This window comes from Monodelphis domestica, chromosome X (assembly GCF_027887165.1).
Source record: "Monodelphis domestica isolate mMonDom1 chromosome X, mMonDom1.pri, whole genome shotgun sequence".
Taxonomy (NCBI): Eukaryota; Metazoa; Chordata; class Mammalia; order Didelphimorphia; family Didelphidae; genus Monodelphis; species Monodelphis domestica.
This window is the reverse complement of record NC_077235.1, coordinates 49,693,584-49,717,139: the sequence shown is the minus strand read 5'-3', so window position 1 is coordinate 49,717,139 and position 23,556 is coordinate 49,693,584. Positions and strand designations below refer to the sequence as shown.

Here is a 23,556-nt window from a genome sequence, read left to right as displayed (position 1 = left end):
CAAGGAGTCCTACAATAGAACAGTTATTTTGGTCTTCTTACTCAATTCAGGAACATTAATCACCCCCTTTGCATAAGTTTTGGGTCATACAGAAGTAAAAAACATACTAAAAAATCATCCCCTACCCTCAAATGGTTTCCAGGTTAGCTTCACTGCAGGCTATTCAGAATGGTTTTCTGTTGGGTTTTTTGGCAGCATGGTCTGGTGAAAATTGCACTCAATTTGAACTCAGGATATCTTAACTTGAATCCCAGCTCAAACTTACTAGCTCTGGGACTCTGGACAAATGATTTCCCATTTCTGAGTCTTGGTTCTCCTCTCAAGATGAAGTCAGTCATACTCTTATCACCTACTTCCCTGGCTGTTCAGAAAGTGCTTTGCAAACCCTAAAGATCTTGGGAAATATGAGCTCTTTAAGATGCAAGTGACTTTTATTTTTCTCATGTCTACATCTACACACTGGGTCCCTGATTCAGGTCCTGAATTATAGAGCAGTAAGGAAAATTATTTGCCACTGAGGAATGAGACTGGTACATAGAATATTTCATTCATTGTCCAGGAAAATATTTTCTTAGCATATATGTTGGAAGGACTTCTACAGTGGCAGGGGCAATCTGAGCAGCTCTTTAGGGCCATCCTCAGAACCCTTCAACACTGAGAGTTGTTCCGCTCAAAGTAATTCATGTGGCGATGAATTATAGAACCTGAGGGTCTTAGAGTTGGGGAGGGATCTTGAAGTCATCTGGTCCAATTTGGGTTTAAACAAAAATGTCCTTATAAGCTCTCTGGATGAGGAGAGCCCCTCCTTGAAGGACATAGTGATGCCCTGGCAAAAATAATTTCATGCCCTATTATTCCCAGGCTCCCCATTTGGAACTTGAATGTGTGGAGCGGTAGCTTTGACTATCAACACTCCCCTGCACAACTCTGTGCAGAGCAGGCACTATGCTCAGGTAAGACCAGGTCCCTGCCCTCATAGACCCAGATGTCTCTAGGGGACATAACAAGTACTACACAGCAAAAATGAGAAGTGGACCAGGGCACTCCAAAACTGAGAGTTTGGGGAAATCTAGGGGCCAAGGGTGTTGCTGACAGAGAAATCATGGGAAGTATTTCATGATGTAGGTGGTATGTGAATTAGACTTTAAAGGAAGGGTAAGAATTAAGAGAGAGACAGAAAATCAGAGAGAGAGAGAACATGAATGAGGCATAGGGCACAGAGTTAATGAAGGAGAAGAGACGGTGGGAAAACATCGATGGCCCTCTGGGGACAGAGTGGCTCCACTTGGCTTGGGCACAAAATACATGGAAGGACCACAAGGTAAGCCTGGAGAAAGTAGGGTGGACAGGTCTTGGGGAGTGCAGAGGTCCTTAAATGCCTGGCAAAAGAATCTTCCATTTACTCAGGGGTAACAGGGAGGCACTGAAGATTTTTTAGCAGAAGGGGGAGGGGAAGAAACAGCTCCACGCTAGGAAGATCACTATGAATTGGAGGAGCAGTGAGATTGTCTCCTAAAATGATAAACAATTATGGATAATATACTGAAAAAATATCAGAAGGATAAGAATTAGTAATAACTAAGCTAAAGGAATGCCAGGCTAACCTCATACAGCTGGCTTAAAAATGGTTTTTGCCATCTGCTCTGTGCACATGTTCTCTAAGGAAAGCTAAACCGTCCCTAAACTTCAGCTTCCAGCTTGAAAGTCAGGGAAGAATGGGTGGCGTAGTGTCCAAAGCCATTTTTAACTCTGTGACCAGTAAGGTCATCCCACACCACCCCAACCCCAGATCACCTTAGCATGAGCGTGCCAGCTGAATTTCATCCCTAAAGGTTTAGTAAAGTACTCACTGTGGCAGTGAGTTTTCCTCCATTCTTCTGAACATGCAGGATGGCATCTCGGATCAGGGTGAAGAGACTGAGTAGGACATGTTCCATGTCATAAATTCGATACATGCCTTTCACAAGCTCTTCTAGGGAGCTGATGTATTCTCTCCAATATTTGTCTATCTCTACAACGTTAGCAAGACATCCTTGCATGACAGAACTGCAGTGGCCAGCACAAGGTTTGGCCATCGCCAATCCCTGGCAATAAGAACAGTACCACATTTTGAGGAGCATCCGGCCACAGTCCTTGCTGAACTTTAAGTGGTCAGTTGTGTTGATCACTTCAATTCCGAGATTCAGGGCCTGGAGAAAGACTCGAGTTGTCTGCAGTGACTTGGACATCTGGGTCATGATGATCTTTGGGTAATGTCCAAAGGCTTGGAGGTTCCGCCTTGCCCCACGAAGGCATTCAGCCATTTCCAAGGAGACCTCAGGGAAGCCAGGGTTAATCAGGTGTGAATAGATCACAGGAAACAAACTGTCAAAGAGTTCGTTGACCATATCATTGACATGGATGTCAGAGCCAAGGATGTAGAGGGAGACATCTGTGAAAAATTTACCCACAAATTTGAAGGTTTGGGGGGCCATACTGGAGTACTGGTTTCTGAACATGGTGTTGGTATAGTTCTTGGCATGCCGGACCACAACCTCAAAGGCTTCTGAAAAACAAATAAAGTCTAAATTAGAAAATCTAGGGTACAAATCCATAAGAAATGCCTCCATGTGGGGGGACAGCTAGGTGTCTCAGTGGATTGAGAGCCAGACCAAGAGATGGAAGGTCCTGGGTATAAATGTGACCTCAGATACTCCCTAGCTATGTGACCCTGGGCAAGTCACTTAACCCCCCCATTGCCTAGGCCTTACTTCTCTTCTGCCTTGGAACTGATACATAGTATCAATCCTAAAATGGAAAGTAAGGGTTTGAAAAAAAGGAATGTCTCCCTTTGTATGATGATTAAGGTACAATTTGCCTTCAGATCATCTACTCATATCCATTCTGCTTTTGTCTGTGCTCCTATATTTGTTTGCTTCTCTGAAGCAACACCATTCATAGGCCAGGAAGGCCAACAATCTAACTTACCCATGAATTCTTAAACAAAGCAATTACATTTCACGTGATAAAAACCAGGGTTCCAGTTAACATTTAAGCTTTTTGTGACAATATTGATTTAAAATACTCTAAATGAGAAGTTATGTCTCTCCTATTGATTTATTTGGTTAAATAGGAATTCTATTTCCAGACTTTTCATTTTTAGACAGATAAATACTTGAGCACCAACTAACATCACATAACCTCATGAAGTAGTCAAGCTTGTGAAGCCCCAGAGGAAAGGCAAGCTCTGACCCTGGCATAAGAGCTATCAAGAATGTAATGATTCCTTGTAGATTTTCTCCAGATAGTTCCTGGGTGAACTGACAGATTAGATTGTCAGTACTAGAAATGGAATCTATTCACAGAAAGGATGGTGGATGGAAAGCAAATCCACGCACCTACCTGCCCATCTCAGTATGTGGTATCAAGAATGGGGTGGAGATTTCAAAGGGTACCTCTAGTATTTTTAGGCTCAACAGCTGGAAGGATAACTAAGCTTCTTTGGGGCACTCAGTTCCCACAATGCTCTATGGAGACCACTGTTTATGATTGCATCTGCTGCTGCTCTCACTTGCCATAAAGGCCAATTAGTGCCATTGGCTAGAGATGGATAGAGAGAGTTTTAATCATCTTATTTCTCCAAAACTGTCTGACGGGGCACTAAACAAAACTTCTTGTCCTTTAAAGACCCACGTTTACACTCCTCTTTTAAAAAAAAGAAAATATTTGGAAAAGAAACAAGTGTGCGTGTGTATGTAACAGCAAATCACCCAATTGTCCAATTGCCGAAGTCATTTACATTCGACTCAGTCCTTTCTTTCATTAGCTTACTTCCACAGAGCAAAGGTCCATGACAGATGTGCTCCAGACAATCCCAATTCATGAGCCTTGAAAAATCAGATGACTTCCCCTTGTGTCTTGCCTAGGAAGCTGTGTTCCAACAGCTTCTTGGGCTCACTTAGCCCAACAGGCCTGTTACTGAAAACACAAGGGCCACTCCAGTTTACTTGCACCATCTGGCCCAGATTCTCTCCTCCCCCTCCCCCCCCCCCTCCTCCAAGGTTGTAAAACACTGCCCCTGTATTCCTGGGTTTACTATATTCACAGCAAGTTATGAAGATGGCAAGGCAAGCCAGCTAGGCTTCCAACTTTCATTTAGAATGGTCAGCTTCTTGGGGGAAATGAAGGGACTCCGCATTCAGAGTCAAGAGATGTGGGACTGAATCCATTTCCAACCCTTAACAATTGCTCACAGGGTACTCTCCTGAGCTTCGGGTTCATCGGTAAACTGGGGAGGCTCATCCTGGCCTCTTTCACCAGGTGATTAGAAGGAAAGTGCTGTCAGGGTATTGAGGAAAGCAGTAAGGTACTCCCAGACTGGTATTTTTCTATTCCATAGCAATCTTTGACTCCACAAAACGTGGAACCACTAGATTTTCGAGTCAGAAGGAGTCAGGTTCTTATAGTCTCTGACCTGGCACGTATGACCAAGAGATCAGCTCAAAGAAGTAGCACCAAAGAGGAAACTTAAAAACCTAGCACAGGGGACCCTCTCAAAAACACAGCCCAGAGCTCTGGGCAAAGGGAAAAGCCACCTGATACAGGAAACTGATTCAAGAAAGCTATACGTTGTCATGAAGAGATCTCACCTGACTTTTACTTTCTTTGCTTTAGGAACAGCCAGATCTGCAGGCAGTGAGACAAACTCTAACATCAACCTAGTGGGTCTGGCTCTTCCTGCTTCTATCTGCTGCCTTCAGAAGGTTCAGAGGGAAGAAAGTCATACAGCCCTGAGTACTATAGCCCACAGCTGCTGCCTTACAGCCTCCTGCACTCTTCACTCAGGTGCCCTAACTTAGCTTTCCTCCAGGAATAACAGGGGAGACCCTAAAGGTCATCTAGGCTCACAAAACAACATCTCCAAATGTGAAAATTCCCAATAAGAAAGCAGCTTGGTATAATAAATAAGAGAACTGGAAGTGGGGTCTGGAATACTCAAGTTAGAATCCCACTTCAGTCTGCCGTATTTTTCCTTATCTTTAAAAGGATGGGAATAATAGCACCTATCTCCTAGAGTCATAATTCATACAAAGTCCTTTGCTATGTGTAAAATATTAGATTTATAATATATCTGCATCTGTGTATGTATATACCTTATATATAAAGTATATGTATGCTTTGTAAGTGCATACATCATATAGAAATAAATTATAATTTTAAGGAACTATATTTATAATTTTTATTTTTATTATTTACATAAAAGCACTTACATATTGGTCTTTGTTGTAAGAGCACACTCATAAAAAAATCAAAACCCTCAAATAAAACCATAAATACACTGATGTGAAAAAATATTCATATGATTTTTAAGAAATTAAGGTAATAGTATTTTAAATATATATTTCAAAATTTTAGTTATTCTTAAAATGCAAAGGATAAATGGTCTTCATATGTATTTTACAAAAATACAATCTACTTGAAAAATATTCCTACCTGTAGTTCAATTATTTTTCAAATTAAAAAGATCTAATTTCAAAATTATAAAAATTTAGCATTCTCTTGACAAAAAAAAGCAGCTGCATTTTTAGTAATTATATTTAAATATTGTATTATGAACATTGCATTTTGTACATATTCAAATGCAATGTGAGCTTTAATACTGTGATATAGTTAAGTTTGGGTTTTTACAATTAATTTTTTAAAATTAATTTTAAGCATAAACCTGCACTAAACATTTCTGGTACACCCTGTAAAAATGGTAAGCATTATTGTGATTTTTCCCCCCAAGATGTAATTTAAAAAGCAGAAACATTCAATGTATGTAGCAAAAATGTTTACAAAGCATTCTATGAAGCTAAAACTCTATCCTGCATACCTTTATTTTCTTGCAGAAAAGAATTCACTAAATGTTTATTAAATAGGCCTGATATAGTTGTACTGAGAGGCAGCTAGAAAATGTAAATATGGAGATTCAGTTTTGTATACAGCATCCTCTTTCTGTTGTCTGCTAAGTAGAAGGAAATGACTTTTCCTGGGGTTTCAATTCAGGATTAACATAAAATAAGATGAAAGAGAGATGCAGCTTGGTATTATGGATAGAGAACACTCCTCAGAAAGACCAGCATTCAAGCCCCTTCCCAGGCCCAAAGCCACATCCTGGCTGTGTGTCTGTGAGCCAGTTACTACCCTCTCAGTGCTGAAGCAAATGTCTAAGATTACAAATTTCTCATCTGCATTGATAATTTCCTATTCCACTGAAATCACAGGTTTGGACTTCACTTCCACTCATTCCGCCCCCCTCCCCCGTCGGCCCCCCTTTCCCAAAGGGGCCGCTATGTGCCAGGCAGTATATTGGGTGCTTGGGGGGGGGGGGATAAAGGCAAAAGCAAACCATTTTATTGGGGCAACACAACAGGTATAGAGATAAGTCAATACGAAATCATTTGAGGAGGAAGAGTGCATTAACAAGCGGGAGGGGGGTAGGGTGGGGGTGGGGGTGGAGTCATAGGAGCTCAGGATTTTGACAGGCAGAGCTGTGGATTTTCCAGTGCATTCCAGGAATAGGGGGGAGCTAGTGCACCCTAAGATAGGCTGGAGGTGGAATGCAAATTTAGGGGGGACAGCTAGCCAGCCGGTTTGTCTAGAATGTGCCATTCCCATCCACTTCAGGGGGCCAAGCAGCTGCATTGCACGTAATTGCTCACGGAAGCCCCCCTCCCCTCCCCCGGCGCCTCATAGCAACCAGCAGCAGGTGCAGAGGGATGCTCAGCTTTTCTCCCCTCCTGCAACCTGGGTTTTCGGAGGCTCCAGCGGCTGTTGGCGGATCCGAGCATTGATTTTATTTGCCTAGGATCGACCGTGAAGCGCATCTGACGGTGTGTTATTTGGGGAAGGGGAGGAGGAGGGGGGAAAGGGGGGCTTTTTTTTTCTCAAAGAGTTTTCCCGAGGGGCGGGGGAGTGAACGTCTCCAAGTCCCTGCAGCCGGGCTCTTTGGGTTGGAGCACGGCATAGGAACGGTTTGCACAAAAGGGAGAACGGAGAAGAAAAGGGAGAGGGGGCCGCGGAGAGGTGAGAGGGGAGACGGAAGGGGGAGCGCGGAGCGGGGAGAGACTGAGGGGCGAGAGGGGAGAAGGGGGAGGCTGAGGGGCGAGACGGAAAGCTATCGCACCCTGGGGAGTAGGGGCACACGATTCTCCTTCCCGGCTTGCGGGAGAGAGGGGGAGGGGGAGGGGGCAAGCGGAGCGGGGGCGGAGTGGGGGTGGGGGAGTCCAGCCCCGCAAGGCCAAGGCCAACGGCCACGCCAGCGGCGGCGGCGGCGGCGGCGGCGGCGGCGGCGGCGGCGGCGGCGGCGGCGGCGGCAGCGGCGGCGCGCTCGCGGGGATGCGCAGGCGCATAGATCCCTAGCGCCTCTCTACTGCCTAGCAGCCAGCCCCGCAGTCTGAGTAACTGACTGGCTGAGCAGCGGGAGGAGCGGCTTGCTGACTCGCTCACTCGCGTTCAGCCTCCAGCTCAGACGCCTGCCCGATCTCATTCTCGCTCTCGCTCTCTTTCTCTTCAGTCGCTGTAGCCGCCGCTCCACAGCTGCCCGTGCCTGGCCGGCTCTCCGGCTTTTCGGCTACGGCCTTCTCGTCGCCGCAGCCTTAGCAGCCAAGTGCCGCTGTCGCAGCCGCCGCCACAGCCGCCGCCGCCGCCGCCGCCGTCACCGCAGCGGCTTCAGCCCGGGCCTCGGCTCCACCGCCGCCGCCGCGGCAACTACCGGTACCGCGCGGCCCTGCCGCATCAGCCCCATCACCGATCGGGCTCCCGGCTCCTCGGCCAACGTTTCAGGCTTCAGCAGCTCAGCCCCAGCGGCCGTCACCATGACTTACAATTTCAAGCCTGGAGATCTGATCTTCGCCAAGATGAAGGGCTACCCCCATTGGCCTGCCAGAGTGGACGAGGTCCCCGATGATGTGGTAAAGCCCCCACATAATAAGCTGCTCATTTTCTTCTTCGGTACTCACGAGACAGCCTTCCTGGCGCCCAAAGACATCTTTCCTTACTCTGAGAACAAGGCCAAGTACGGCAAACCCAACAAGAGACGGGGCTTTAACGAAGGCCTGTGGGAGATTGATCATAACCCCCGTGTGAAGCCCTTCAAGAAGCGGCCTGTTGCCTACACTGAGATGGAAGGTGGAAAAAAGGAGGGGTCCTCTTCCAAGGGAGATGGAGAGGGGAAACCGAGGTATGGCGGTATACCTCCCAAGTCTGCTGCTGCAGCCTCTGCATCTTCCTCAGCCACTGCATCCACTGCAGGTGCTCCCAGAGGGAGAAAGAGAAAAGCCGAGAAGTCCATTGAAGCTGAGGAGATAGAGGGTGCCAAGGCCACCACATCCACTACCACCATGGCTCCCCAGGTGAGTCCCAAAAAGGGGAAACCCTGGCCACCTCCCTCCCCTACCCCTGCTGCAGTTAGGATGAACAATCCTAAAGGGAAAGCTAAGATGTACAAGCTGACCAATCCCGGAGAAGGGGAAGGGGCTCCTGAGGAGGATAAGAGCAAGAAAAAGGGGCAGGAAGAAAAACCACCCAAAAAGCAGCTGAGAAAGGAGGAGGAGAGCGAGAAGGAGGAAGATAAGCCTAAAAAAGATCCTGGCAAAAAAGAAATGAAGAAAGAAGTTGACCCAAAAAGAAAACTTGTGAAAGCAAGTATGGCGGCTGGCGGCATCGCTTCCGACTCTGAGGAGGAGGGGGAAGAACAAGAAGGTGAAAGGAAAAGAAGATTATCTCGGAACTTTGAAGTTGTACACAGAAAGGGAGCGTTAAAGGGCCAGTTTGAGAAAGAAGAAGAAGCGGAGGCGGAACCCCAAACCGCTTGTAACCTTCAGTAAAAAAAATTTTGAAAAAAGAAGAAAAAACCATCTATGGGGCTCAAAACAAAGTAAATTCAAGTGAAGCACCCAAGAGATGACCATCCTGTGACACCCAGAGGCCTGTTTTTCCCACCCCAGTGAAAAAGTCTTGTTCCTGTGTTGAAAAGTTTTTGAGGACTTTAGTGTTTCTTTTTTTGTTTTGACTGTTAAATAAGTTCTTCTGAGGCACATTCTACCTTTCCTGCAGGTGTTTCTTTACTTAGCTTCAAAAAGGGACTGTTTGTTTGAAAGCAACAAGCTTTGAGTTCAGAAGATGGTTCTACATCAAGAATTGGAGACTTTAAAAGGTGACTTTTTAAGCTAGGTACTGAACTGGAATTGCCATCTACTGCACCCCTGAAAAGGGGCAAAGTTGTGCCCTTTGGTGTTTCTTTGCGCTTTAATCGTTTACTGTTTTGTGGCTGTACTTTTTGTTTACACAAATCCTTGACTTTTCTAAATGATATTTGGTACTATTTTAAAAACAGGTTGCAATTGGCATTAACTTAGTACTTCTAGTACAGCTAAATTAAAGTGGTAGAGATTATTCAGCAAATCTGTCTCTTTTATTATTTCTGGGACCTTTTGGGGGGAGGGTTCCCTTTGGGGGAGGTGGGGAGGTCACAGAATGGTCAGGGGAGGCCCTTAGTTACCAATACCTCTAAGTTGTTTGGGAGGGTCCCAAGTGCCAACCTTTACCCTGATGGTATAGTATCTTCCTATACTGGCCCCGGGATGGAGCCCGAACCAGGAATTTCCAAGGGTGGAGGGAGTCTCAGGGTGGTTGGGGAAACTTTCCTATTTCGGGAAGCAAAAAAGGGTCCTGCCTGGGAGGGTTTCACACAGGGAGGAGGCTGGAACATCCTGCAGTAAGCCATAATTGGTTTGGGAGAGTGGAGTTGCGGACCAGGCAGAGAAAGCAGTTTCCAGAACCGAAGCAAGAAAAGATGGAGGCATCTGGATCAAGAAGATGGTTCAAGGTGAGCAAGCAACGTGGGTGGTCTTGGGTGGGGTTGAATAGGTTTAGAAGTGGAGGAGGAACAAGAATTTTCAAGATGAGACTTACATTTTTAAAAGCATAGCTTAATAAAAGGTATAAAATAAGGGGTAAGGGAAGGAAATTAGCATTTTCTCATCACCTACTAAGTGCTAGGCACTTTACAAAACATCTCATTTGGTCCTCCCAAGAGCCCTGGGAAATAGGGATTCTTATTGTCCCCATTTTTCACTTAAGGAGGCACACAGAAGCTAAGTGACTATCCCATAGTTACACAGCTTATAAAATTGAGGCCAAATTTGTAGTCATGTCTTCCTGACTCCAGGACCAGTGTTCTCTGATGCAACACAGCTCCTGTGCCATTTTTGTCCCTAGCTTTCCTTAAATCATCCATTGAGGACAATTCCTAATACAAAAAGAGTGCTTTCTTAGGGTCTTTAAAATTTTTACCAAAAATAGTACAAAATTCCAAGTTTTGTCCTTTGCTGAAATTCTATGTTGGGCAAAGGATGACTTCCAACCTCTTTTTTCTAGGCAGTTCATCAAATTTTAGCAGGCAACAGATTGGGGGCACTCTTTTCAGTTGGATTACAACCTCTACATGTTTTCCATTGCCCCTTAGGCCCCCTTTGCTTCTACTGAAATGGTAATAGTCATGCTTTTTAAAAGCAACTCTTAAGTGAACTTTAGATTATGATTCTTGTAAAATTTTTTCCATTTGATCATACCAAAAACTGAGGTACTTTATGGGGTTTACTTTTTACAGATTAAGAAATTGAGGTTTAGGAAGGTTGGATGAATTGCTTAAGGTAGCACAGGTAGTAAGTGATAGAGTTGAGGTCTGAATACTCAATTTCCTGAACTTGAAGCCCAGAATTTTTCATTATACCATGATGTCTCTCATTTTTAATGAAGTATCTATTTAACTTACAGACTTATAGGATCTCTGTGGGGGGAAATAATGATTTTAAAAAGGTCAGTATTTGGAAAGAACTCATTCCTTGGTATTCTTGCAATAATAGATATAGGTCAGAAAATAGGTCTAGTTTAGACAGAAAGAGAAGATGCATATTTTTTTTAAAACCCTTACCTTCCGTCTTGGAGTCAATACTGGGTATTGGCTCCAAGGCAGAAGAGTGGTAAGGGCTAGGCAATGGGGGTCAAGTGACTTGCCCAGGGTCACACAGCTGGGAAGTGGCTGAGGCCAGATTTGAACCTAGGACCTCCCATCTCTAGGGCTGGCTCTCAATCCACTGAGCTACCCAGCTGCCCCCAAGATGCATATTTAAGAGAGTGAGAGAAACCCTTTTTTGGAAAGGGAGCAGAAAAAAAAGGAAATTAACAAATATTAATGAACAGAACTTCCTGAGGCGGGGGAGGGGGGTGTCTTCCTTGATAGAAATGGAAAAAGGAAAGGAAATATATAAACATAAAAGGAGAGAAAGAGAACTAATGAACAAAATCCTAAAGAGAAAGGTAACAAATGAAAAAAGGGAATCAGAAGAAAAGAGCTAGTGGGAACAGTGCTACCATAAAAAAGACTAAAATATCTAAAGGAATATAATACTGTTGTTACAGCACAAGAGAGGAAGGAAAGCATACCTTAAAAACAGTCTCAGAGACAGATTGAGGCAAATGTAAACCTAACTCAACTTTAATGTAAATGGATTGAATAATCCAATAAGATAGAAAAGAGTGACAGATGATATAAGAAAAGAAAACCCTATAATTTGTGGCTTACAAGAAACATTAAAAAAATTAAAATTAAAACAAAAAACAAAATAAAATGGTGTGGGCAAAAAATTTACTATGTAGCAAGTGAACTTTAAAAAGTAGGAGTTGCCGTCATGCTATCAGACAAAACAAAAATAAACATTTTAAAAATGAAAAGGGATAAACAAGGAAACAATGATATGCATAAAGGAACCATAGACAACAAACCAATACTAATAAATGCATATGTTCCAAATGATTTAGCATCCAAATTCATAAGTGAAACATCAGAGCTTCAAGAAGACATAGACAGTAACACAAGTTACAAAACATCACTTGCTCAGTTTTGGATAAGTCTTATCAGGTTAAAAAAGGAAAATATGGAACTGAACAAATTGTTGGAGTTAAAAAGACTTATGTCATCTTCCAAATGATAAGGCAAAAGAATATACATATTTCTCTGCACTATACGAAACTGATACCAAAAAATGATCACGTATTAGGGTATAGAGATACTGCAAAAAATAGGAAAAGGTTCATATGCAATAAAAACAGAAATTGGCATAGGGACCACAGATACCCTAATGGAGACTTAACAATGAATTCTTAAATAATAGACATGTCAAAGAACAAATCGCAAAAGCAATTAATAATCATGAGGAAGAAAATCATAATGATGAAACAATAAGATTTCTGGAATGCACCTAAAGCAGTACTCGGGGGAGAAACCATATTATAATCATACATTAACAAAATAGAAAAAAAGATAATGAACTGAATATATTTTTAAAATTTAGAAAATCAACAAATAAACCTAAAATGAGCACTCAAAGAGGATATTAAAAATTAAAAGAGGAAACTGATGAATTAGAAACAAAAAATATCAGAAATGATTTTTAAACCAAAAACTTGCTTTTTGAAAAGAGTAATAAAATTAATAAATCCTTAGCTAATCTGATTAAGAAAAAGTAGTAGAAAATAAAATCAATAAAATAGCAAGTAATTAAGGTAAAATTATATCAAAACCTGAAGAAATAATAATCATAAATAATAATCATGGCATATTATGCATAGTTATATGCCAGAAAAACTGAAAACAGAAAAGAACTGGAAGAATATCTCCAAATATATAAAATGCTAAAATTATCAGAAGACTACAGAGATCTTAACCCAACATCAGAAAAGGAAATGGATCTAGCTATAAAGGAACTATCAAAGAAAAAACTCCAGGATAATTTTATCAATATTTTAAAGAAAAAGTTAGTACCCATACTTTACAAATAATTTTCAAAAATTATGAAAGAAAACACTCTACCAGAATCTTTCTATAAGACACACATGTTACCTAATGTTTCTATATTAATTATATAATATATATATACTTAATACCTAAACCAAAGAGTGATATAACAAAGAAAGAAAACTATAGTTCAATATTATTAATGAACATTGACTCAAAACTTTTAAACAAAATCTTATCAAACAGGCTACAATTATTTTATTCAAGAAATCCTTCATTATGATCAAATGAAATTCATACTGGGATACAAAAGTATTTCAATGTTAGGAAAACAACCAACATACGTGATCATATTAAAAACCAAAAAATTCAAAACCACATGATCATCTCAATGGATGCAGAAAGAGCCTTTGACAAATTACAACAACTTTTTTATTCTAAATATCACACAAAGTATAGGCATAGAGGGATCTTTTATTAATACCATATTTCTATTAACACCATAAAAAATATCTAAAACTAAATTCAATGGAGATATACCAGAACTATTTCTAATAAATATGAAAATGAAGCAAAGATGCTCACTCTTCCCACTATTATTTTATGTAGTTCTAGAAATGCTAACAGCAATCAGACAGGAAAAAGGAATTAAATATATAAAGACAGGTAAAAAGGACATAAAACGTTCTCTGTTTGCTACCAGTATTATGGTTTACTTGGAAAATCCTAGGAAATCAGCAAAGATTAAGACACCAATTTAAGCAGATTTGTAGGTTACAAATTAAATGAACATCATGTCTATAAGATAGTAATGAAACACAAAAAAAAAAATAGAAGAAATCTCATTCCTAATAACTACAAAACGCATAAAATATCTGGGGATCAGCCTTCCAAAACACACAAGATTTATGGATTCAATCTCAAAGCATTCCTTAAAGACGTAAGGAACAACTTAAATAGCTGGAGGAATAGTCAGTGTTCATGCCTGGGTCATGACAACTCTACCAAACTTAATTTATAGTTTTAATGCTATACCAATCAAATTTCCAAGGGGATACTTTATAGACCTTAATAAAATAATAACAAAATTCACTTGGAAAAACAAAAGATATAGAATATCAATGGAAATGATGAAAAGAGGTAAGGGTGATGGAGGAATAGCATTTTCAGACTCCAAACTATATTAGAAAGCAGCAATCATCAAAACCATCGGTATTGATTAAAGAAAAGAGATAGATCAACAGAAGAGACTACACAAGGGAGATTCAGAAGCAATAGAACATAATAATCCAGTGTTTGACAAAGTAGAAAACATAAATTACCTAAGGAAAAATGCTCTATTTGATAAAAACTACTGGAAAAAAACTGAGAAGGAGTCAGGTTGAAATTAGGCTTAGATCAAAACCTTAGACCACACTGCACCGTACGTTTTTTAAAAATAGGAACTAGAGTAAAATTGATTATGCTTCAGTTGAACTAAATAAATCAAGGTCACCCATGATCTTAGGCAAGTAAATATCAAAATGGACTTAAAAGAGAAACAAGGTAAATATGTTCATCTTAAAGACACCAAAGATAATGCATTAATAAGAGAACTTAACATATATGTATCAATTTACACAACATCTAAATAGTTAAAGGAAAAATTATAGGGAGAAATAAAGAGTAAGACTATAATTTACATGGATTTTAATGTATCCCTTTTAGACCTAGAAAAATATAATAACCCCCCCCACACACAATTAGTGAATTAAGAACCTGAATAAAATTCTAGAAAAATTAGATTTGATAGATCTTCAATGATTATGAAAAGTAATTAAAAGTAGGATACATATTTCATAGTTGTGTATGGCATCTTTACAAAAGTTAATCATGTATAAAAATTAAAAAAAATACTCAAATTCTTTATTGATAAAAATGTAACAAAATTTATATTCTGAAAAGAACATTTAAAGTTATTTTTATAACATTCATTATATATGTATGTGTGTATATATGCATATAATAATTTTATGATTGGATTGGTTCCTAGAATCTCACTGCTATAAGTCTATACTATTTTATTATCATCCTTTTTAGATTTGTGTTTCTTTTCTTCTTTTTTGCTTAATCTACTCCAGGAATATTTTTCAGAAATATTCAAGACAAAAGTCCCAGGTACTTAATTAGTAGATTGTATCTATTATTTTGATTAGAGGTGAATTGAATTGTATGTAATATGAAAAGCATATTGAACCCAAAATAAAATACAAAGGAGCTACCAAAATATCAGCTCAGAAACTGGTATCTTAATGTGGAAGTAATTCTCTAAACAATATTTGAAATTGTAATTGAATATTTCATCATTTAAAAAATATCTTTAAAACTTTCATCTTGCAGTGGTAAATTGTGTTTTAATATAATATATTCTAAATGGATATAGATTATACCATATAAAAATTAGAAGAGAAACAGATTACATACCTCTTAAAGCTATGAGTAGGAGATGTATTTTTAAACGAGAGAGGCAATTACAAAAGATAAAATAGGTGACTTTGATTACTTAAAAAACTGAAAAGCTTCTGCACATAAAACATCAATGCAGTCAAGATAAGAAAGGAAGTAGGTGAATGGGAAAAAGTATCAAATTTTTTTTGATAAGGATTTGGTATCTAGGTATATAAACAATATATATATATATATATATATATACACACACACACACATAACCACTCTTCAAGAGATAAATGGCCAAAGAATATGAACAAACAGTTCACAAAAGAAGAATTGTGACATATTCACAATTACTTGAAAGAATGCTTCAGATCAATTATAAGAGAGATACAAATCAAAACAATCACAAAGATTTGCCTTACAACCTGAAAATTGTCAAAAATGACAAAAACAGTTAATGTTGCAGAGATTGTGAAAAGACAGGCACACTAATATATTCTGGGTGGACCTATGAAATGGTACAATCATTTGGGAAGGAAATTTGGAATTATGCAAATGAAATGAACCAAAAAGTTAATATCCTTTGAACAAGAAACTCCATTACTGCAATTATACTGCAAAGAAATCTTCAATAGGAAAAAAGTCCCCACATACTCCATAATATTAATAGCATAAACTTTTTGTGATATAATTTGGAACTGGAATTGGAAATGGAATTGGAATCAAAGTAGATGTTCATCATTTGGGGAATGGCTAATGAAATTGTGGTACACGAAAGTAATGGTCTATTACTGTGACATAAGGAATGATGTGTGTGATGAATACAGAGAAGCCTGGAATAATCTATATAAAATGATGTAGAGTGATATAAGCAGAACCAAGAAGACATACACAGCCACTCTATGTAACAATTTAAATTGAAAGAACAATATATCAAGAAAGTAAATGTAAGAAAATTTAAAATATCAAATGTGAATCTAATGAAGAAAGATGAGAAAACATCCCCAATCTACCCCTTCTTGTAGAGAACTCCACAGATGTAACAATTTTTCAATGTATTGATCAGTTGTGCTGACTTATTTTTCTCTCTCTAACAATACATACACTATTTGTTATATGAGATGACTCTCGGGGAGGGTTAGGGAGAAGGATACATGGTGATGTAAGAGACAGAAAATATCAATTAAAATTGATTTTTTAAAATCAGGAACTACATTATCGTTAGGAACTACATTTTAATTTTGTTCAGGTCATACTTGGGAATATCATGGACTACATGAAGGCTGCCTGTTTGACATCTATGAGGTAAAGAGCCTTGCGGGTGTCCAAGAGAGCATGGAGTCACCGAATTATGTTTCTGAATGGTTTAAAAGATAAATAAGAATCATGAAGTCAAAATATATGGCCTGGATAACAAAAATAATTAACAGGCTAGAAAAACCTCAATCCAAGAAAAAAAGAAAGAACAACTGATTAGGAAAGCAAATACATGGAAATTAAGGCTGATTAGGAAGACAAGAAGCAAAAAGCAATAATGTTAAAAGAAAACACGATTGCCATATGAGAAAAATCTATTGATCATGATGACAGTATAGACAAATTAAGGTCTCCTAGAAGAACATGACAAGTCAAAAATACCTAAACAGCATAATGCCCAGAACTTCTCTACACAGAAAATAAAGTGCCAATCAAAAGAATCCATAGGTTGCCTCCGGAAAGTTTTTTTAACAATTTCAATGGCAATGAATTCTGTAAACAACCTCCAGGAACCACAAGAAGAAACTGAATGTGTTCTAAAGAGCAAAGGAGCTCAATATGCAGCCCCAAATAAGGTATTTTGCAAATCATTTTTAAAAGAGGCATTTGAAGAATTCCTACAAGGAAAAATAGGCATGAGCAAATTATTTCCTTTACCAACACCTTATACAACAGAAATATAAGAAATGGAAATGAATGCCACAGTCAAGGAAAGCAGAAAATTACACTCAAAACAGAAGGGAAAAATTTAAAAAGAAAGTCATCTCTGGAGACAAAAACAACAAATACAACAATATAAGAACAAAGATTTCTATCCAACAGGACACAAGGAGAAAAAAGTGAAAGTTCAATTCAAATACAAGTGATTATGGGAAAATGGGCCCGAAACATCATTGATTCACACAACCCTGTGTTTAGGCAAATTAATTGGGGGGGGGGGTCAGAGATGGGAGGGTGTAAGACTGTATGGACAAAAGGGAGAGCACAGAAAAGACAGAAAGAAATATGTGGTGTACCCTAGTCAAGTCAAAGGTTAACAATGAAAGGGAAATAACACCTTTAGCCTGTAGGTAATATGAGAGTCTACAGGACAGTGGGGAGACAGAGGGATTAAAACAGAGAAAGACAGGGGGAAATCTAGGTTTAGTGGTGGCAGGGAATGCCAATGAAGAACACTCCTATGGAGGGAGAAAGATTTTACAGTGAGAGATGGGGAAAGTTTAATGGAAATAATCTGTAGGGATTTGGTGGTTAGAGAAACCACTCATCTTGCCTTAAAAGAAAGGGAATCTGATGTCCTGGGGACAACTGACATTGACCTAGATTGGAAAATGTTGTTGCAAATGGGGGGAAATGAACACCAGGAGAGCAAATAGGTAGTAATGAACCACACAATCAGGGTCTTTGGAAAATTCCTATAATGGGGCAATATTCCTACCCGCTCTATAACCTTCAAGAACTGGTATTTCTAAAAGTGAGACAAAACAGAAAAAGGGATCCTGGGGCAAAATCAACAAGTCAGTAACACAGAAACTGTTTAGTCCGGGGAAATCAAAATAGATACATTCGAATTTTTAACTCCATGAGGAGTACACAGACTAAAGAAGGAATAAATAAGTATGAGGAGCATGAATAAAAGAATAAATGGCTAGTATACACAGATAGGTAAGATAAATAATGAGGGAAATAAAAGCTTTTTAGAAAAAAAACAAAGAAAATGACATTCAAAAAACTAACAAAGAGAGCAAATTGAAGAGTAAGAGTGGTTTTACTCAATTATTTAACTGAGAGAAAAAAGGGGAAGAATTAAATGCCACATAAAGGAAAAAAGAAAAAGGTGCTAAGAAGTTATGTAAAACTAGAGAAAGGAGTAACAAATGGAGGGTGAGGGGAACAGAGCCAGAAGAGACAGGGTTGATTTAAAGTAAGGGGGAAATCCCAATTAGGAAAACAGGAATATTAGGAACAAATAAAGGAAAATATAAGTATAAATCCCATAAATTTAAATGTGAGGAATTAAACAATTCAATAAAAAGGAAAAGTGACAGATTGTGTAAGAAAACAAAACCCCGGCATCTGTTGCTTACAACACATACACCTGAAAAACAAAGACATACATAGAATAAAAATGAGAGGCTAGTAAAAAATAAATTTACTAAGTATCAATGAATTCAAAAAAGCACTGGTTGCAATCATGCTATCAGACAAAGCAAAACCAAACATTCACAATGTAATAACAAATAGACAAGGAAATGACATTGTATCAAAGGAACAATAGACAACAACTCAATGTCAGTATTAAACTTATATGCCTGAAATGCCTTAGAATCTAAATTCATTAATGAAAAATGAATTGACAAGAAGATGTAGAAATACAAAAATGGCAAGATATATCAATGATCCACTCTATTTCGTAGAAATTTAACAGAAAGATAAAAAAGAGAAAACATGGAACTGAACAAATTGCTAGGGAAACTAGAGCTAAAAGACTTCTGATCTGCTCTAAACAGGATTGCTAATATACATACTTCTCAGAACCAAATGGAGCTTTAAAAATGATCATGTGTTAGAGCACAGGATATTACAAACAAATATAAAAAGGCCAAAAAATAGTAAATGCACCATTTACAGAGCATAGCTTAATAAAAATAATAATCCATCTAAGGAATACAAATAAAAACTTAGCAATGAAATCCCAAGTAATAAATGGGTCAAAAATGAATCACAGCAACAATAACAAATATGAAAGAAAACGATAATAATGGAACAACATTTCTAGGGTGCAGATAAAGCAGTATTTAGAAAAATCATATCCCTACAGACATACATTAATAACAGAAAAGGAAAGGATTAATTGAATATGCATTTTTTAAAAACTAAAAGGACATTTAAAAAAATCTAAAGTAAGTAGAAACAAGGAGAGATAAACTGGAAACAAAAAACCCCTATAGAAATGATAAATAGAACTAAAGGCTGATTCTTTGAAAAGAGAAATGAAATTGGTAAACCTTTAAGTAATCTTTTTAAAGAGGACATGAAAAAAAATTAACAAAACTGCAAACACGCAAGTTGAGATCACAACAAAACTAAATTAAAAAAAAAGAATGACTAGAACCTACTTTACAGTGATATGCCACCAAACCTGAGAGTACAAAGGAATTAGAGTAATATCTTTTAAAATAACACAAGCCAAATAAAGACACTAAATAATCCGGGGGAGGGGGGGGATTATTAGGGACCTACCCACAAAACCTTCTTGGTCTTGATTAATGACAGGAGAATTTTATCAACAATTTTAAATGTACATTTTACCAAAGAACTACTACCAATACTGCATGGATTATTCTCAAAAGCTGGGAAAGTACCTTATCTTAGTTCTTTTATAAGATAAATACATTCCTGATACCTGATACTAGGGAATATAGAACACAGGAGAACTATAAGACCAATATTTTAAATAAACATTGATTCAAAAATTTCAAATAAAACCCTTCATTATCCAAGAAGTCATTCATCATGACCAAGTTGTATTTCTATTAGGAATAAAAGGATGGCTAACCATTAGGAAAACAATAAAAAAAACCCATCATATTGAGCACAGAATCATCCCAAACCACATGATTATCTCAGAGGCAGAAATAACATTTTTCTTTAAGTCCTTACCTTCCATCTTAGAATCAACATTAAATATTGGTTCCAAGGAAGAACAGTAAGGGACAGGTAACTGAGGTTAAATGACTTGCCTACAGTCACATAGTTAAAAAGTATCTTGAGGTCAAATTTGAACCCAGGTCCTTCCATCTCCTGGTGCTCTATCCACTGAGTCACCTAACTTCCCCCAGAAATAACTTTTGACAAAGTACAAGCTTCATCTACAAAACATAAACATACAGCAGTTTAAAAATATATTATTTAAAATACTCTAGAACAGCAGTTCTCAACCTCTCAATTTGCAGCAATGAGAATACATGATACAGCATATCAGGTATTTACATTCCAAATCAGAACTGTAGCAAAATTACAGCTTTGAAGTAGCCACCAGAATAATTTTTTGGTTTGGGCTCACTGCAACATGAGGGACTGTATTTCGGGGTCACGGCATTAGAAAGGTTGAGAACAGCTGCTCTAAAACCAAATTAAGCACCATATGCAACAGGGATAGAATAGACATTTTCACAACAAATAAAGTAAAGACAAAGATGCTTACTCTCCGTTATTATTTGACAGAGTATTAGAAATGCAAAAATAACAACAATGTAAAAGAAAGAAATTAAAGGTACAAAAATAAGTAAAGAAGAGATAAAGCTGTCTATCTGCTGATGGCATGATGGTTCATTTGTAAAATTCTAGGGAATCATCAAGGATATTGATCGACACAATAGCTTCAGCAAAAATTTAGGCTACAAAATGAAACCTTCAAAACAAATAAAATTTCTAGGTTATAATTACAAAATTAAAAAGGCAAAAAAGGAGAAACAAATACTGTTCCAAACACATACAAAACTCATAAAATATTTGGGGATATATCTACCATAGCACACAAAACACTTCTCTAGGTTCAAAAAGAGCAGCTTGAATACCTGGAAGAATATTTAGTGCTCATGATTGGACAGCACCAATATAACAAAGAAAACTAACAATGCTCCCAAAGTTAATGTACAATTTTAATGTTATACTAACCAAATTACCAAAGGAATATTTTATTGAACTTGATAAAATATTAACAAAATTCACTTGGAAAAACCAAAGATCTAGAATATCAAAGGAAATTGTCAAAAGAAGTAGTGGCAAAGAGGAAATACTACTTCCACTGTTCTTTTTTTTTTTAAACCCTTACCTTCCGTCTTGGAGTCAATACTGTGTATTGGCTCCAAGGCAGAAGAGTGGTAAGGGCTAGGCATTGGGGGTTAAGTGACTTGCCCAAGGTCACTACTTCCACTGTTCTAAAGAAACAGTCATCAAAACAATCTGGTATTGGTAAAAATTTAAAAAATGTAAAAATAGAGAATCTAATAAATAGAACAGACTGCACAAGGGAGAATTGGAAACAATGGAACTCAATAAGCCAGTGATTGATAAACCAAAAACCATAAATTACTCAGGAAAGAGTTCCCTATATGATAAAAAAAAACTGCTGAGAAAACTGGAAAGTAGTCTGCCATAAATTATGCTTAAACCAACACTTTCTGTCATATTCCATGTTAATATTAAACTCTACATTATAAAAAATAGAAGAAAAATCAGATCATATAGCTTTCATAGCTATGAGTACAAGATGTATTTTTAACCAAACAAGAGTTAGAAGCAATTACAGAAGATAAAACAGATAATTTTGTTTACATGAAACTGAAAAGCTTCTGTGCAAACTAAATTAATATACTCCTAGCATAAGAAGGCAAGCAGTTGGATTGGGGAAGGGGGAGAAGAACTAATCTTTGCATCAAATTTATCCTATAAGGTTTAGTATACATCCTATATAAATTATATACATATGTGTACATGTATAGATATCTATACATATATGTATGTATATATATATATTAATAGATGAATGTACACACAAAAAAAGGCATCCCTCAAAAGATAAATGATCTAAGGATATAAATTGAGTCCTCAAAAGATTTGTAAACTAGCAGCAACAAAGTGAAAAAAATGCTCTAAATTATTAATAATTGCTAATAACAGGCAAATTAAAAGTAAATTAAAGGAATCCTGAGGTTTTACCTAACACCTTACAAACACCTGACAAAAATGATAAAATATGGAAATAGTATTGGGAGGTCTTGTGAAAAGACTGACACACTAGTGCATTATTGGTGGAGCTATAAATCATTACAACAATTCTGGAAAGCAATTTAAAATTATGTGAACAAGGTGACTAAAATGTCCACATCCTCTGACTTAGAAATTCCATTCCTAACTATATAGAGTAAGGAGACCATTGATAAGAAAAAAATTCCCATATACACCAAAAAATCAGCACTTTTTGGTGATAGCCAAGCACTGGAAACAAAATAAATGGTCATCTCTTGGGGAGTGGCTAAAGAAATTGTAGTACTGGAATGTAAAGGAATATTCATATGCTATAAGAAACCACAAATACGATGATTACAGAGAAACATGGAAAGATCCAGAAGAACCAATCAGACTGGAGTAAATAGAGGCAAGAAAATAATATATATCAGGGGTGTCAAACTCACAACTGGCAATACTCCTGAGTGAGGCTAAAACCACATCAAAATATACTTGAGAAATGTTTAACAAAATGAATAAAAATACAACCCAACATAGATAATGTTAATTTGTGGTTCTTTAGGTCAGTATATAGGGATCTGTTTTAATTAGAGTTTGATACCTCCAACATACACAGTGACTACAATAATGTAAATGGAAAAAACTGTAAAAAAATCAAAAGGAAATGTTTCAAAAGTACAAAGAACAAGCTTGGCTTAAACTAAGAAATAGGAGAAGACAGCTCCTAACCCATCCCATTACAGACCCTGAGAGTTCCATGAATATGGCCCACTGCACATAATTTTCAGGCTTTTTCAATATACTAATCAGTTTTGCTCATTTTCCCCTCTTTTCCTTTCTTTTATTTTTAAAAATATTGGGGGTTGCTGAATGGCTCAGTGGATTGAAAGCCAGGCCTAGAGATGGGAGGTCCTGGGTTCAAATCTGGCCTCAGACTCTTCCTAGTTTTGTGAACCTGGGCAAGTCACTTAACCCCCACTGCCAGTCCTTATACAGTATTGATTCTAAGATGGAAGGTAAGGGCTAAAATTTTTTAAATATTATTATATATGATAGATCTCTCTGAGGAGTTGGAGTAAAGATACTGGGGGAAACGGTGGTGATGTAAAAAACAATCAGTAAAATTTATTTTTAAAAAGCAACAATTAATAGCTCATGTTTCTAGAGAGTGTTAATGGTTTATAACTTGTTTTACATACAAGATCTCATTTGATCTTCCCAACAGCCCTGTGAATTACATGCTGTTATTATCAGATGAGGAAAGTGAGGCTCAGTGTATAACAGAAACTTGT

At 37.9% G+C, this 23,556-nt stretch overlaps 2 protein-coding genes across 4 annotated transcripts in view; one reads left to right on the top strand and one right to left on the bottom strand.

Annotated features, from left to right (window-relative positions):
• Window positions 1-23,556, bottom strand: part of GPC3 (glypican 3) — a 777,056-nt gene that overhangs the window by 430,229 nt on the left and 323,271 nt on the right. For both annotated transcript variants that reach the window (XM_007507205.3, XM_056809160.1), the window contains exon 3: window positions 1,851-2,545. In XM_007507205.3, coding sequence (XP_007507267.1) covers window positions 1,851-2,545 — 695 coding nt within the window. The remainder of the gene's footprint in view (window positions 1-1,850; window positions 2,546-23,556) is intronic.
• LOC130456124 (PC4 and SFRS1-interacting protein-like) lies at window positions 6,461-9,426 on the top strand. 2 transcript variants are annotated; one of them, XM_056809162.1, is made up of 2 exons: window positions 6,461-6,854; window positions 7,538-9,426. In XM_056809162.1, the coding sequence occupies exon 2, from the start codon at window positions 7,839-7,841 to the stop codon at window positions 8,847-8,849; it is 1,011 nt and encodes a 336-aa protein (XP_056665140.1). In that variant the 5' UTR covers window positions 6,461-6,854; window positions 7,538-7,838; the 3' UTR covers window positions 8,850-9,426. The 2 variants fall into 2 exon arrangements, with proteins under 2 accessions (XP_056665140.1, XP_056665139.1); XM_056809161.1 differs by having other exon boundaries at window positions 6,533-7,047.

Coding starts and splice junctions, on each gene's coding strand:
- LOC130456124 (XM_056809162.1), top strand. CDS start 7,839: ATGACTTACAATTTCAAGCCTGGAGATCTGATCTTCGCCAAGATGAAG.